This window comes from Cardiocondyla obscurior, linkage group LG01 (genome assembly GCF_019399895.1).
Source record: "Cardiocondyla obscurior isolate alpha-2009 linkage group LG01, Cobs3.1, whole genome shotgun sequence".
NCBI classification, from domain to species: Eukaryota; Metazoa; Arthropoda; class Insecta; order Hymenoptera; family Formicidae; genus Cardiocondyla; species Cardiocondyla obscurior.
In genome coordinates this window covers 1,255,199-1,269,198 of record NC_091864.1, presented here as the reverse complement: position 1 = coordinate 1,269,198, position 14,000 = coordinate 1,255,199, and the positions used below count along the sequence as shown (strand labels likewise).

General features: G+C 41.0%; 4 protein-coding genes across 6 annotated transcripts in view; 2 read left to right on the top strand and 2 right to left on the bottom strand.

Annotated features, from left to right (window-relative positions):
- Liprin-gamma overlaps window positions 1-4,461 on the bottom strand; it is a 62,810-nt gene extending 58,349 nt beyond the window's left edge. Inside the window, exon 1 of one of the 2 annotated variants that reach the window (XM_070654131.1) lies at window positions 3,899-4,461. The gene's annotated coding sequence lies outside the window, so the exon portion shown is untranslated. The remainder of the gene's footprint in view (window positions 1-3,898) is intronic. The other variant, XM_070654137.1, reaches the window with a different exon arrangement.
- Window positions 4,462-4,977: 516 nt separating this feature from the next.
- Window positions 4,978-6,666, bottom strand: Gata (glutamyl-tRNA(Gln) amidotransferase subunit A, mitochondrial). Its single transcript, XM_070654323.1, has 2 exons — window positions 6,135-6,666; window positions 4,978-6,027 (listed from the first exon to the last, which is right to left on the bottom strand). Exons 1-2 carry the CDS (start codon window positions 6,664-6,666, stop codon window positions 4,997-4,999), a joined length of 1,563 nt encoding a protein of 520 aa, XP_070510424.1. The 3' UTR covers window positions 4,978-4,996.
- Window positions 6,667-6,810: 144 nt separating this feature from the next.
- Window positions 6,811-8,200, top strand: Blos1 (biogenesis of lysosome-related organelles complex 1 subunit 1). The gene is made up of 5 exons (XM_070654627.1): window positions 6,811-6,952; window positions 7,082-7,168; window positions 7,309-7,381; window positions 7,458-7,675; window positions 7,978-8,200. Exons 2-5 carry the CDS (start codon window positions 7,108-7,110, stop codon window positions 8,010-8,012), a joined length of 387 nt encoding a protein of 128 aa, XP_070510728.1. The 5' UTR covers window positions 6,811-6,952; window positions 7,082-7,107; the 3' UTR covers window positions 8,013-8,200.
- Window positions 8,201-8,565: 365 nt separating this feature from the next.
- Window positions 8,566-13,995, top strand: U2af50 (U2 small nuclear riboprotein auxiliary factor 50). 2 transcript variants are annotated; one of them, XM_070654415.1, is made up of 8 exons: window positions 8,566-8,714; window positions 9,177-9,406; window positions 9,490-9,750; window positions 9,887-10,025; window positions 10,153-10,208; window positions 12,629-12,910; window positions 12,991-13,155; window positions 13,236-13,995. In XM_070654415.1, exons 1-8 carry the CDS (start codon window positions 8,693-8,695, stop codon window positions 13,365-13,367), a joined length of 1,287 nt encoding a protein of 428 aa, XP_070510516.1. In that variant the 5' UTR covers window positions 8,566-8,692; the 3' UTR covers window positions 13,368-13,995. The 2 variants fall into 2 exon arrangements, with proteins under 2 accessions (XP_070510516.1, XP_070510506.1); XM_070654405.1 differs by having other exon boundaries at window positions 9,887-10,037.
- The last annotated feature ends 5 nt before the right edge of the window (window positions 13,996-14,000 follow it).

Below are 14,000 nucleotides of genomic sequence, written 5' to 3'. Positions count from 1 at the left end.
TTTATTCGATATTCCGTTCCAAGAGACGACATTATCATAAAAGCACCGTCCGCGCGAGTTTATGTTTGCGCAGCACCGTACGCATGAAAGACCCTCGTTACTCGCCTCGGGGATGACGCCATTATACAAAACGTCCGTATTGGTGGCTGACGAGCAAACGACGACGAGCATATAATAATAGCGTGCACCACTCGCCGTCGATACTCTCCCCGAAAATGACGCGGCACCCCCTATTACACGTCACCCTGTGTACACACGCGCGCACATCGTTCACCCCCTCGTCGCCTCGTGGACTCACCGTCCGATTCGATCGTCATAATTTATCATTAGGCACGGGGAAAAGACGCGACCGATAAATCCACGCCGTGTCCCGACCGCGTTTCCCATTGATTTATGCACTGTGACGTTGGCGCGTCGGCGATAGGGAGATCTATCCGTGCACGTCCTCTGTCGCGTCACGACATTAGAAGTCAACCCTTCTCGCGGGCTAGTCCGGCGGACACCCGTTGGATTAAAAAAAAAAGAAAAAAAAAATAATGTCAACTTTTTATTTCGTACGTGACCCTTCCGGTTTTAAAATGCCCGGCACGATACGATCGTCACGCACGACCGTGCGGCGACAAATGATCCAGCGAGCGTGTGAAGCGTTAAAAATTATTTTTATTTAATTTAAGAAAAAAAAAAAAAATTCTTAACCCAAAACCGAATTTAATTTAATTTAAGAATAAAGTCGGGCCATTGAATATTAATATGCTTAGTACATATATTCTGTATAAAAAATATATAGTGTATACGGGTGTTGCTCTCGCGAAAGTAGGCGGCCGTCGCTGAAATATTTCGCGCGATGTCGATACGACGATGACACGTCGGTCGCACCTACACCCTTGGGGATTTTGTACGTCGGAGAGCACGGTCTCATGTGGCACCGGAATGGCACCTTCTAGGTCGGGGAATATGTAGGTCTACTGCAAACACGGAGAGAAGTAGATACGCCTCCGTCGTTTGCCTCGGCGCAGCGGGGGAGTTTGCGGGATCGCGCTGATATACGGCGCGAGCTAACATTATGCGCCGCCCGCGTGTCGGAAGCGAGATTCTTTATGAGCTTTTACACCGACTCGGAACTATCGAGGCCGGGTACGGCCGGCTAATGCGAAACAGGAGCCCCTTTATAGCGTTCGGCGTTGATAAAGCGATGCTCGATAGAGCTCCGTTTGCGAAGCGGTAAAGAAATGGTTTATGACGGGCGAGACGTTTGTTTCAACGTCTCTTCTTTGAAGGGACTCGCGATTCTTAAATTTTTGTTTAATTTATATATCGGGTAGTAGCGCAAATATTGCAAAATGGTATGGGAGCTTAGTCCGAGACACCCTGTATAATACGAAACCTTCGAATACGGCACGAAGGATCATAAGTATTGATTACCACGGAATAAAAAAAATTTCAGAATATTTTTCAGCTCCGTGTGTTACATTTAACGCAACCCGGCGGTAACACGCGGCACTTGTATGTACGCTTGAATCTAAGACTTCTTTCAATTGAAATTATTACAATCGACGTCATGCATTCGTGAGCGATGCCACCATCGTCCGAGCAAGTAAAAACAATTTAAAAAAAAAAAAAAACCTCGACGATCAATAACGATAGATAAAAATGATAAATCGGGAGTAAGTCTCGGGCGCTCGTCGAAGATATTAAATCGGTCGCGCAGGAAACTTTTCCTCGAAATGTCATGGCCCGTACATCCCGCGCGAATCGACGTTTCGGAGGAAGAAAAAGTTATTGGGAGAAAAAGATAAATGAGGGAAGAGAAAGAGAGAGAAAGAAACTTTCCAGCGCGATAAGGGCGTTGTAACACGCGACAGCTCGCGACCGAGTAAACTAATTAGCATAACCCACCCGAAGAAATCAATGAGGATAGACCAAATGATCAATGAAGTATCTATTAGTTCGCCGCAGTGTCAAGGAAAACACGCGGTTTATTTGGGAAGAGCCGACCGCGGCAAACTAACAGAACGTAATCCGACGCTAAAGCGGCGGATGCGCGGAGGGTGCGACAAAAGAAAAAAAAATTAACAATTGCTCGGCACTGACGATCGAATTAAGCGACTTGATCGATCGTGATCTCTGCCGTATTTCGCGGTAAGTGCGTGAGCACGATAATAACCGAAAAAAAAAAAAGAAAGATCGAGGGAGATAGTAAATTATACGAATTAGAATTTAAATACGCTTTGCGCGAGGGAAAACAAAAGTAAAGCGAGGAGAAGACGTCCCTCGGAAAAAGAAGCGGAGGAAACAAAAGCGCGCGGGATATCCGCGTGTAAAAATTAAGTTGTTCGTTTTATTATATAAAAATTAAGATGTTTATTTCGGGCGGATTAATTACGAAAGAGTATTTATCGCGGCTGTCTATCGTGCCAGTCGTCGTCGGGAACATTTTTAATCCGTCGAGAGCGCGACAAAACGCAGGTGTCACCGGGCCACGCGTACTTTAATCGTAACACCCCGAAGCAATCTCCCTCCCCCACCCCCTTTTAGCATCTTTTCCGATATATCGCGGCGCCGTGCGTTACCCGCGACCGCTTATTCATAGCGTATTGAGAACTCGGACAAAAAAAACGCGAAGAGAAATTCGGCAATACCGGGTGAAGGACAGGACAGCGCACACACGCCAAACAAGCGAAACGGACGAAAAAATGACGATCGAGCACGGCCCAAGAACATGAAAACGCGAAGAGAAAAAAAAAAAAATTCGAACAGAAATTCGGCAATGCCGGGTGAAGAGAAGCGCGCGCGACGGATTCCAAATATTCCCGACGACGACTGACGCGATAGACAAGCCGCGATAAATACTCTTTCGTAATTAACTCGCCCGAAGTGAACATCTAACGCTATCATGCACGATCGATCAAGTCGCGCGGTTCGATCGTGAGAGCTGGAACCATTGTTAATTTTTACCTACTACCACAACCAAAAGCGATATTATGGGATCGAGAACTCTTTGTCCTCGTTCCGTCGGCACTCACCATCGAATCCTAACCCTTCAATGTCGGGTGATCCGCGACACCCTGTCCACTCGTCGCGACATGGTACGAGGTCAGGGAGTACCTCTGCTGGACAGTTGCACGCAGCCGGCGGCGATAACGCGGTGGTAAAAAAGAATCACTCACGCGCGCCTAAGTTCGCGATTTCGGCGAGCCCCCGGTTCGGGGTATCTCACTTCGTCGCGCCAGCACCTCGCGAAGTGCTCGCGATCATCTGCGAACGATCCCTCATTGGGCGAGAACGCGCGAGGAAACGACGTACGTCCACATCGCCGACGGTGATCGCGGTTCACCGCACGATCCGCGAGCTTCCCGGTAATTTGAAGCACGACGCGGCATCAAGACACTCGAGCGTGCGTGCACACGCCAAACAAGCGAAACGGACGAAAATATGACGATCGAGCATGGTCCAGGAACGTGAAAACGCGAAGAGAAAAAAAAAAAAAAAAACTCGAACAGATACTCGGCAATGCCGGGTGAAAAAAAGCGCGCACACGCCAAACAAGCGAAACGGACGAAAAAATGACGATCGAGCACGGCCCAAGAACATGAAAACGCGAAGAGAAAAAAAAACTCGAACAAAAATTCGGCAATGCCGGGTGAAGAGAAGCGCGCGCGACAGATTCCAAATATTCCCGACGACGATTAACGCGATAGACAAGCCGCGATAAATACTCATTCGTAATTAACTCGCTCGAAATGAACATTTAACGCTATCGTGCACGATCGATCAAGTCGCGCGATTCGATCGTGAGAGCCGAACCACTGTTAATTTTTACCTACTACCACAACCATACAAATACCACAACCAAAAGAGGGATTCGAGAACCCTTTGCCCTCGTCCCGTCGACACTTACCTTCGAATCCTTCTCTGTCGGGTGATCCGCAAGGCCCCTGTCCACCCGTCGCGACGTGGGATGCGGTCAGGAAGCACCTCTGCTGGACGGTTGCTCGCAGCCGGCGGCGATCACACGGTGGAGAGGATCACTCACACACACACACACACCTGTCCAAGTCCGCGATCTCGGCGAGCCCCCGGCTCGGGGCTTCACTCCGTCGCACCAGCACCTCGCGAAGCGCTCGCGATCACCTGCGGACGATCCCTCATCGGGCGAGGACGCGCGCGGAAACGACGCTCGTCCGCAACGGCGACGGCGATCGCGGCTGACCGCACGATCCGCGAGCTTCCCGGCGATTTGAAGCACGCCACGGCATCACGGCACTCGCGCGTGCGCGAACGCGCCAAGCGAGCGAAACGGAAGAAATAATAGCGGTCGAGCACGGCCCGGGAAACGTGGAGGCGCGAAGAGGGAAACGCGGAGGGAAATTCGGCAATGTCTGGCGGAGGGAAGCACTCGCGGCCGACTTAAAACGTTCCCGAGGACAACAGCGCGACGTCGTTGCGACGACTGACGCGATGGACGGCAGTGCACGATACATCCTGCGCGAACCGGGACCGACGCATGCGCCTCCACCTAATGCCCAACCTTGTTTTCATAGTGGCGACAACCCCTCGCACCCCCTTGTGGCGAGTCCGGCCGCTTTGCCTTTTTCCCTTCGTCGGTATCTTGTTCTGTTCGATGGCTCGCGAAGCTGACTGTATCAAATGCGAAATTACCTCGATGACTCTCGACTAAAAATCCTCTCTTGCAAACTGTTACGCGATTTAACATATAATCTGTCAGTTTCAGCTCGTTATTTATGTCGCAAAATATTTCAAAGATATTCTTGGCTCTCGAATTTTAGAAGCTATACATTGTACCATAGAGAATTAATTTTTTTTTTTTTCTAATTATACATACATACACGCAATTAATATTCGAAGATGTGTAAAAAGTTGCTGTAAAAATTAACAATCTGTATAAAACAATCTGCATTAAATTGTACCTGATTATAAATTCGAAAAATATCAGCTAGATTAATAAAAAAGTTAATATCTGTAAGAAAAAGTCTCTTTATTCAAGCAAACATGAATTTTTTAATTTGAGTCTCGGAAATTGCACCGCTTGCTCAATCCACTTTGCTACGGTAAGTAGCCTTTGTTCGTGAAAGAGCGGTGCCATTAATTGCAAGGACAAAGGCAATCCCTCGCGAGAGAGGTTGATCGGCACATTGATCGCTGGCAAACCAGCCATATTCGCAGGCTGCGTACAGTGATCCTGAATTAAGCACTGGGTCTGATTATCCAGCTGTACAAATTCGTCGTAACTCGGGGCTTCAGTCAACGTAGTCGGAGTTAACAATAAATCTACATCGCTATCCCACAGAACGTCAAAGTCTTGCGCGATTAATCTACGCATTTTCATCGCCTTTACAAAATACTTCTCGTAATTTTCCGCCAGCAGAAAATAATTTCCGACCAATATACGTCCTTTAACCACGTCGTTGAAGCCCTCCGATCTCGTCTTCTTATACAACTCGTGAGCTGAACTCCATTCGTCGGCTCTATGACCATATTCTATACCGTCGTAACAAGCCAGGTTGCTAGCTACGTCGCATCGATTTAAAACGGAATAACATACTATAGAGTAATCGGTGTGAGGTAACGACACAGGGACGATATTAGCTCCTGCTTCTTCTAAAAGTCGAGAAACCTTTTCCCAGCATTCCTCAGTTTCTTTACTTATGCCTTCAATGCCATATTCCTTTGGTATTCCAATCCTGAGATTTCTTACGTCTATTGTTTCGGGCAAAGTAATCGGAGCGTATTCTCTTCGCACGGTAGTGGAATCTGCTTGATCAGGACCAGCTATAGCGTTTAAAATTAATACAGCATCGTCCACTGTTCTTGTAAGAATACCAGGCACGTCCATTGAATTTAGAAGAGGAATAAGACCGTAACGCGATACCAAACCATAAGTTGGCTTTAAACCGACTAGACCGCAATAAGATGCAGGATTGCGAGTTGATCCACCGGTGTCAGACCCCAAAGCCGCGTAACAGGTACCTGTGGCTACTGCAACTGCCGAGCCTCCACTGCTGCCTCCTAAAATATATTTATCGTGTCAAAAAAAAATAATAGCCAATATATTTTTAAAAATAAGCCAATTAAACAGCATAAAACAAACGTAGTAACGCCTGTGACGATAATACCTGCTATGCGCCATGCATTTTTACTACGTAGTTTTCTCGTGGTAGCCCGTGAACTCTCAGATCCGTTTGAATAAAATTGCGACATTACTTCCGAGCCCCAGAGATTTTTCGTTGGCCCGTAGAGCGAGTCTACAGTGCCAGATCCCATGGCAAACTCGTCGAGGTTGGTCTTGCCGATCAGGACGGCTCCCTGCGTCCTCAGCCTCTCGTAAACCGTGGCGTTGTAACCTGGGGAGAAATTGGCCAGCATTCGAGAAGCACACGTCGTAGGCTCACCTTTGACGCAATAGTTATCCTTGATAGCGACGGGGATGCCATCGAGCCGTCCCAGTAACGAGTTCTTCTGCTGCCTCTCGTCGGCGGCGACGGCCTGCTCTCTCGCAGCATCACTCGTCACGGTGATGTATGCGTTCAAAGGCTTGACAACCGAAGCCAATTTAACAGACGCCTTACAGATCTCGGACGGCCGCACCGCGTTATCGTAAATCTTCTGGCTGACTTCTTTAATCGGTGCGGACAATAATTTGTTCATCGTTCGCCTCGCGAGTCTCGCGGCATGCCACTGGCATCTAACCTTCCCACTGACGACGAAAACATAACCTGAAATTCAACAGCGAATAGTTAATGGTAGATAATTAATCTCGCGAACAGCTGTGCGAAATACTAAGGAAATTTTCGAGTACCCGACGTTCAGTCGTCGCAGAAGTATTCACGATTTATTTCGGTTACGTAAATTCCTACATATCCAAGTCGTTTGAGAGTAGAAGTGCTTGTTTCTTGTTCTGATTTCATAGTGATTGAATTTTTCGCAGCTTTCTGTAAGTAATGAGCTCGCCCATCTTCCCTTTCTCTCTCTCTCTCTCTCTCTCTCTCTTTTTTTTAACCGTATAAGATTCTTATATTTTTAATATTTAAAGTAATCGACGAGATAATTAATATGATTTCAGCTGATAAACGCTAAAGATCACTAAAAATGTTATCTGCGATCGTGAAGGAGCACCAGAGCAAGCAAGCAATAAGAAAAGAAAGACAAGGTGAAATACGTAAATTAATTAATTATATGCATATGTCTATTTCTAGATCCAATGTGAGCTAAGTTTAATGTCGGTTTAACTCGATTTAATATTACCGTTCGATTTTATCTTTCGAATAAACCTGCAAATTAATTTGACAGAGCAAAAACGTAAGGATGCTGTTCAGGCTGCGAGCAACTTGACGCAAGCTCTCGTTGATCATTTAAATGTTGGGTAAGTGTCAATTATTTTTTTTTTTTTAATTCACACGAGTTTTAACTCTTTCAATACAATGGTACAATTGTTACAGCGTAGCTCAGGCGTACTTGAATCAAAAGAAATTAGACGCGGAAGCTAAGCAGCTGCAGCATAGCGCGACCAATTTTGCCAAGCAAACACAGATGTGGTTGAACTTGGTGGAATCTTTCTCCAGCTCTTTAAAGGAAATTGGAGATGCGGAAAATTGGGCGCGAAGTATAGAAGGGGACATGAGAACAATAGCAACAGCTTTGGAATATTCGTATAAAGGTAAAGTATAAACTTTCTGTAATGTGTCTATTGTACACCGAATTGCAGATATAGCGTTTTCTGCGGCGACAGCGGCTAGCGTACGCAATTTTAAGCGATAGAGACAGGGGATGAGAGAACGGGAAGAAATCAGTCATCGGCAATCCGGCCGGCGCGGTACGTACATGCGGTGCATGTGGAATTTGACGCACACGACGCCAAAGTCACGTTCGCTAGCTGCCATCGCCGTATCTGCCTTTCAGCGTACGTACCTTTTCATGTAACGAGATGTGTGCAATATATTGCGTATTATATATTTTCAGCCACACAAGAGAATCAAGCTGCTGGCAATGTTTGAAGATCATAAAAATATGAAGTTTCTTTTCGTGAAAATAATCTGATTGTTGTAAGCAACGTTTTTTTAATGATTTTGTGGCGTAAGAGGATTGAAAATGTATTAAGCTGTATAGTTAATTTAATTTAAGGTAAAAAAAAAAACTTGTGTACATATATTTTTTTATAAAATTAAATGTATGATTAATTATATGAATTAATTTTAAATAAAATGGATCATTTAAATGTTTATAGAAAATACACAGATGTTAGAAGTAGGAAAATTAAACATTTATTCGTGTAGAATCATATTTATATTTTGATATTAATAATAATTTAAGAAATTTTTTTTTTTTTTTTAATTAAACGTTTTGTTGTATTTTTGTTTATTTTTCCTACGAAGTTTTTACAAAATGGCATATAGAAAAGTTGCTGGTTGCCATTATTATGCAATAATGGAACCCACGAACGTGATTGGCGTACGTTCTTAATTTAAGCCCAACCGGAAAACATCGCCAGCCAAGATAAAGCGTTTTCACGATGGCGTTTACCATCTCAGAGTCGTTATTCTATGCTCGATGATCGTATACTTGCTCCGCACGCCATTTTGGAAGAAGAAACTCATCTAGGAGTAGTTAACGTTTTTGGATTTTGTTATATTTAATAAGTGCCGCGTGTTCTTTTTAGTGAAGTATTGCATCGAAGATGGGCGAGGATTTTAACGGAGGTAAGCTATTTAATGGACTGGCGCATTCCGCCGTTAGACGCGTCGCCTCGACGCGACTTCGCGCGTCTCGTTAGCTGGTCAGACGATCTGTTTGCGAAACGTAATGGCTGGACACGAGCTGGTAAACAGCTTCTCTGATTGATTTTTAAATACGAGTTTTCGATATTAAATCAACGACGTTATTTAATTTTTTACGTCGCGATACATTCACGCGACATGACATATCCGTATTTTGGACATGTATATTAATATTTATTGACCATATTTTTTACATTAATTTTATTAAATTTTATTTAATTCTATTTAATTCTATTTAAATATTGTTTTTATTCGATACAAAAAATTATACGTGCACACATTTATAAATAAATAATTTATAAATAATTTTGGCACACCATAATTAGTGTTATGTAATTTGACAATGTGGTGCTATGTTCTGATTTTTTTTATCTTTTTACCTAGATCGTGATAGACAAGATCGAGATAAAGATAGAGATCGGGATAGAGATCGCGACAGGCGGCACCGATCGCGAAGTCGAGATCGCAGAAAGCGCTCTCGTTCTCGCTCTAAAGATCGCAGAGATAGAAAGAGAAGTAGTTCCCCAAAGAAAAGTCGCAGCTCGAGGAGAAGAAAACCTTCTTTGTATTGGGATGTGCCTCCACCTGGATTTGAACATATTACTCCTTTGCAGGTAACATTATTTGTTAATATTTTGGATTCTATCTTGAAATGAGTCTCAGTATTATTTGTCTAACATGTATTATATATATGTAGTACAAGGCTATGCAAGCAGCTGGCCAAATACCTGCAAACATAGTGGCAGATACTCCTCAAGCAGCAGTACCTGTAGTTGGTAGCACAATCACAAGACAGGCAAGAAGACTTTATGTAGGGAACATTCCATTTGGTGTCACTGAGGAAGAGATGATGGAGTTCTTCAATCAGCAGATGCATCTCTCTGGACTTGCACAGGCTGCTGGAAATCCAGTATTGGCGTGTCAAATTAATTTAGACAAAAATTTCGCATTTTTGGAGGTATAATTTATCACGTTTTCAGATATATCACTTCTGTATGTTATTTAAAAAAATGTAGTGTACAAATATGAATTTAAATTGCCAATTAGTAATTTAAATACACTTTTTTAATTATTTTTATTTTTTTTTTATATAGTTCCGATCAATAGACGAAACCACACAGGCTATGGCATTTGATGGCATAAATTTCAAAGGGCAGAGTCTGAAGATAAGAAGGCCGCATGACTACCAGCCAATGCCAGGAATGACCGATAATCCAAGCATGAACGTGCCAGGTACGGTTCCTGGTATGTTTTTAAACATACATTTTTTTACATTTAATAACTGCAATAATATTACATAAATTTTTATGCTTAACAACAACTTGCACATATTAATTCCACGTGTAATTTTTTTTTTTAGATTCACCGCACAAGATCTTCATTGGTGGTTTACCAAATTATTTGAATGAGGAACAGGTATGCTGAAAAATTCTTAAACAATTTTATTTACTGCACACCTTTGAATGCAATTCTTCTTCGTTGATGCCTATTTCAATCGATTGCATTAACGTAATTAGCATTGCTGTAGTACAATTTTTTATTAATCGAAAGAATTGGCTTCAATAATAGATGAAAAATTGCATTGCGATGTAGCAAAGTAATAGGATTAGCATGGTGACGCGCGCATACTAATCCTGTTGCGTTGCATATTACCTTCAAAGGACTTAAATTATGATATTAGGTATTTAGCTATTTAGCAGTGAGTGCACTCACATAAATACAAACGACCGAGAACTCCCAAGTCTTACTCAAGCTCAACAGAGGTATGTATGGGTTTCCATCAAGATTTCAGCGTTGATTAGGTTCCTCATTAGGTAGGAATACGTTATCCGGATCGTGTGGTTTCATTCTCGTTTTGCGCTTATCTTCGAACGATTCGCTCCTCGTTTCCTTGTGGAATATCCTTATCATTTATCGCATCTTGCCGTCTCTCCAATGTGGCACATTTAGTTTAGGGAATATTAGTGACGTTACAGCATTTAGGTGGGATATGCAGTTGCATCAACGGTTATCCTTCTCTCTTACAGCCTTTCTAGGCACATCGCGGACCCAGTCCAACATGAGGAGATACGAGTCTCTCAAATTTAGACTTTTTTTAGGAAAACCAACAGGGATGAGGGGAGGGGGGGGGAGAAAATTTATTCCAATTATATTCAGAAATAACTCAAAGGAAATAAGCAATTATTCGCGTTTTTTTGCCTGAAAAATAAATAAAATAGATACAAGCAACGTCTTAAATAAAGCTTAAAGCTATTTATGACTTCTATTTCCGATTTGAAATGCTTTTACAGAGCCGTCTACTCTCGTGCAGCAATGATATGTTGCAAAGAAGGATCCTTTTTAGGTCAGCAAGAAAAGCATAAGATCATCGTTTTTATATGTAGCAGAAGTTTTTTTTTCCTTTTCTTTCTTTTTTTTGGGATTACAGGGTCAACACATAATTTTATGTGCATCTGGTAACAGCTCCAAGTTCTCCGGTATATATTCTTTTCAGGAATACCTTTTCCTTTTTGCAGCTGTTCTTTTTACAGGCTTTTCAGGCTTTACTGCACGTCTCGTCTTGTGCCTTATTACGTTTACAGGATACCGCGAATGAATCTTCGAATATATTAGTGCACTGAAAACTTTAAAAAAAAAAACAATGAAAAATAAAAAGACAGAAAATATTAGATAAACGAAATGACAATTTCATTGGATATTAAGAAGTTAAATATTTTACGGTACTCTTACAAGTGAATTATATTTAAATTCGTAAGAGAGTTAAAAAAAAAAAAGAAAAAAAAAGATATGAACGTCTCGTTAATTATGTAGTAAATTGTGGACTGATACCAGTACCCTTTCTCCCCATTTCTTAGCTTAGGGTTGTGCCGATCAAAAGCATTCGCTTACCACTACCACTACTTCTACCACTACTTCTACCACTACTACTACTACCGAACATGACAAAATACCACACTGCCTGGAGAGAGGCTAAGCCCAGTCCCTCGAGGCAAGTACTTATACCATTCTCATTGCCTTCGTACATTGGGTTTATGCGACAATTTTGTAGCTCCCCTTCCTCGATGAGTTTTCGGTTCTCCTGTGCCAATGGTGCGTTCTCTGATTCAATAGTTTCATATTAATAAAAGTATGTTGCTTAATCTACTAAATCATATCGAGTTATCAGTAACTGTCAGAACTCGAATTCGCAGAAAGAAATTTTTTAACGAAAGCAACATGCTGTTATCTAAAGTTTTGAGTTTTCAGTTTCTCAGCCCGTGGAAACGTAAGTAAATTTAATATATATACATTATAACTAATATTAAAGACGAAGGTGTAAGAGCGATGTAAGGAATGAGACTGGATCACAATTAAGCGGAAATTCGAAGGGTTTCCGACACAAGATTGGTGTGTAAGAAGTTATCATCAAGGAAAGAGTGATTAAAATACGCAAACATATCTATGCATTCATATTTCATTTTCTCATAGAGACGATGCAACTTTTCTTTTTAAATTCTTTTGAAAACTGAAGAGTTAGTTAAATTTTATCAACTGGCGCAATATCTATTTTGCTCGTTCTTAAAAAGCTGATATAAATTTTTTTTTATCTTTTTATTATTTTAGTAACGTGATTTAATATAATAAAACTTAATTTTATTCAATTTTATATATGTAAAATTTGATTACATTTAATTTTATAATTTATAAAATCAATTTTCGAAGTACTATATCGTTTATTAATGATATTAAATTCTAACTGTTGGTTAATATCAGAAAGTTGCATAGTCTATAATTCTTTAGATTCAAAGAATATGTTGTGCGAATAAAAAAGTAACATTTTTTTTACAACAATTCAGGTGAAGGAGCTGTTGATGAGCTTTGGACAATTGAGGGCATTTAATCTAGTAAAGGACTCTGCAACTGGTCTTTCTAAAGGATATGCATTCTGCGAATACGTAGATGTTTCAATGACCGACCAGGCAATCGCCGGATTGAATGGGATGCAGCTTGGAGACAAAAAACTAATTGTTCAACGTGCCAGCGTGGGTGCTAAGAATCCTATGATCGGCGCACAAGCTCCAGTACAAATTCAAGTGCCTGGTTTGTCAATGGTTGGCACAAGCGGACCTGCGACTGAAGTAAAAATTACTTTAAATGAAATTGTTTTTAAGGAATAATAATTTTGCGATCAGATTATTAATTATACAATATTTTTCAGGTGCTTTGTTTGCTCAATATGGTTACACCGGAAGAATTAATGGAGGAAGAAGAATATGAGGACATTCTTGAGGATATTAAAGAAGAGTGTAACAAATATGGAGTGGTACGATCCGTGGAAATTCCTAGACCCATCGAAGGGGTTGATGTTCCTGGATGCGGCAAGGTACACTTGACATTATATTATATATTATAAATCTCCTATATATTACTTTATATTACTTATCACTTTTTATTTTATTACAGGTGTTCGTAGAATTCAATAGCGTGATTGATTGCCAAAAGGCACAACAGACTCTCACGGGTCGAAAGTTTAATAATCGCGTTGTAGTTACATCGTACTTTGACCCCGATAAGTATCACCGTAGAGAATTCTAAAATATTCTCTTTTCATACCATTTAATTATATATATAATTAATACAATGTACATGTGAATTTGAATAATCTCAATGTATTCCACACGAGAATTATATATTTACCAATGAATAATCGATAATAACGGTAAAAATTGCGCGCTTAGCGATAAACAATTAGAATTGTAAGTATATCGTAACAGACGGAAACTCCGATTCATAACTACATAACTAAACCGCGATTTTGTGCTTTAAAACACGATATGAACATATGTAATAATAATAAATACATTTGGACGTTAATATAAGATTAGATAAGAAACTGCAGTAATCAATAATTTGATATTATGTATTAGAAAACTAAAAAGATAATTATTGACGTTAAAATATGCGCTATTCGCTATTCATGATTCACAATTCATAATAATTATTAAAAAAAAATGTATTATTTATCAATGCAAACTTTGTAATCGAAATTCGTTCTACTTAAGCAAGAAAAATAAAACCACGAAAGTAAATTTGATTTAATGAACTTTCTTTTCGTACTACTAAAATATACACGAATTATAAGTAGCGAATGCGTGTATAGTCAGTTTTAGATAGACGATCTTGCAAAAATAAAATAAAACTTCAATCAAGATTAAAACAAGAACACAT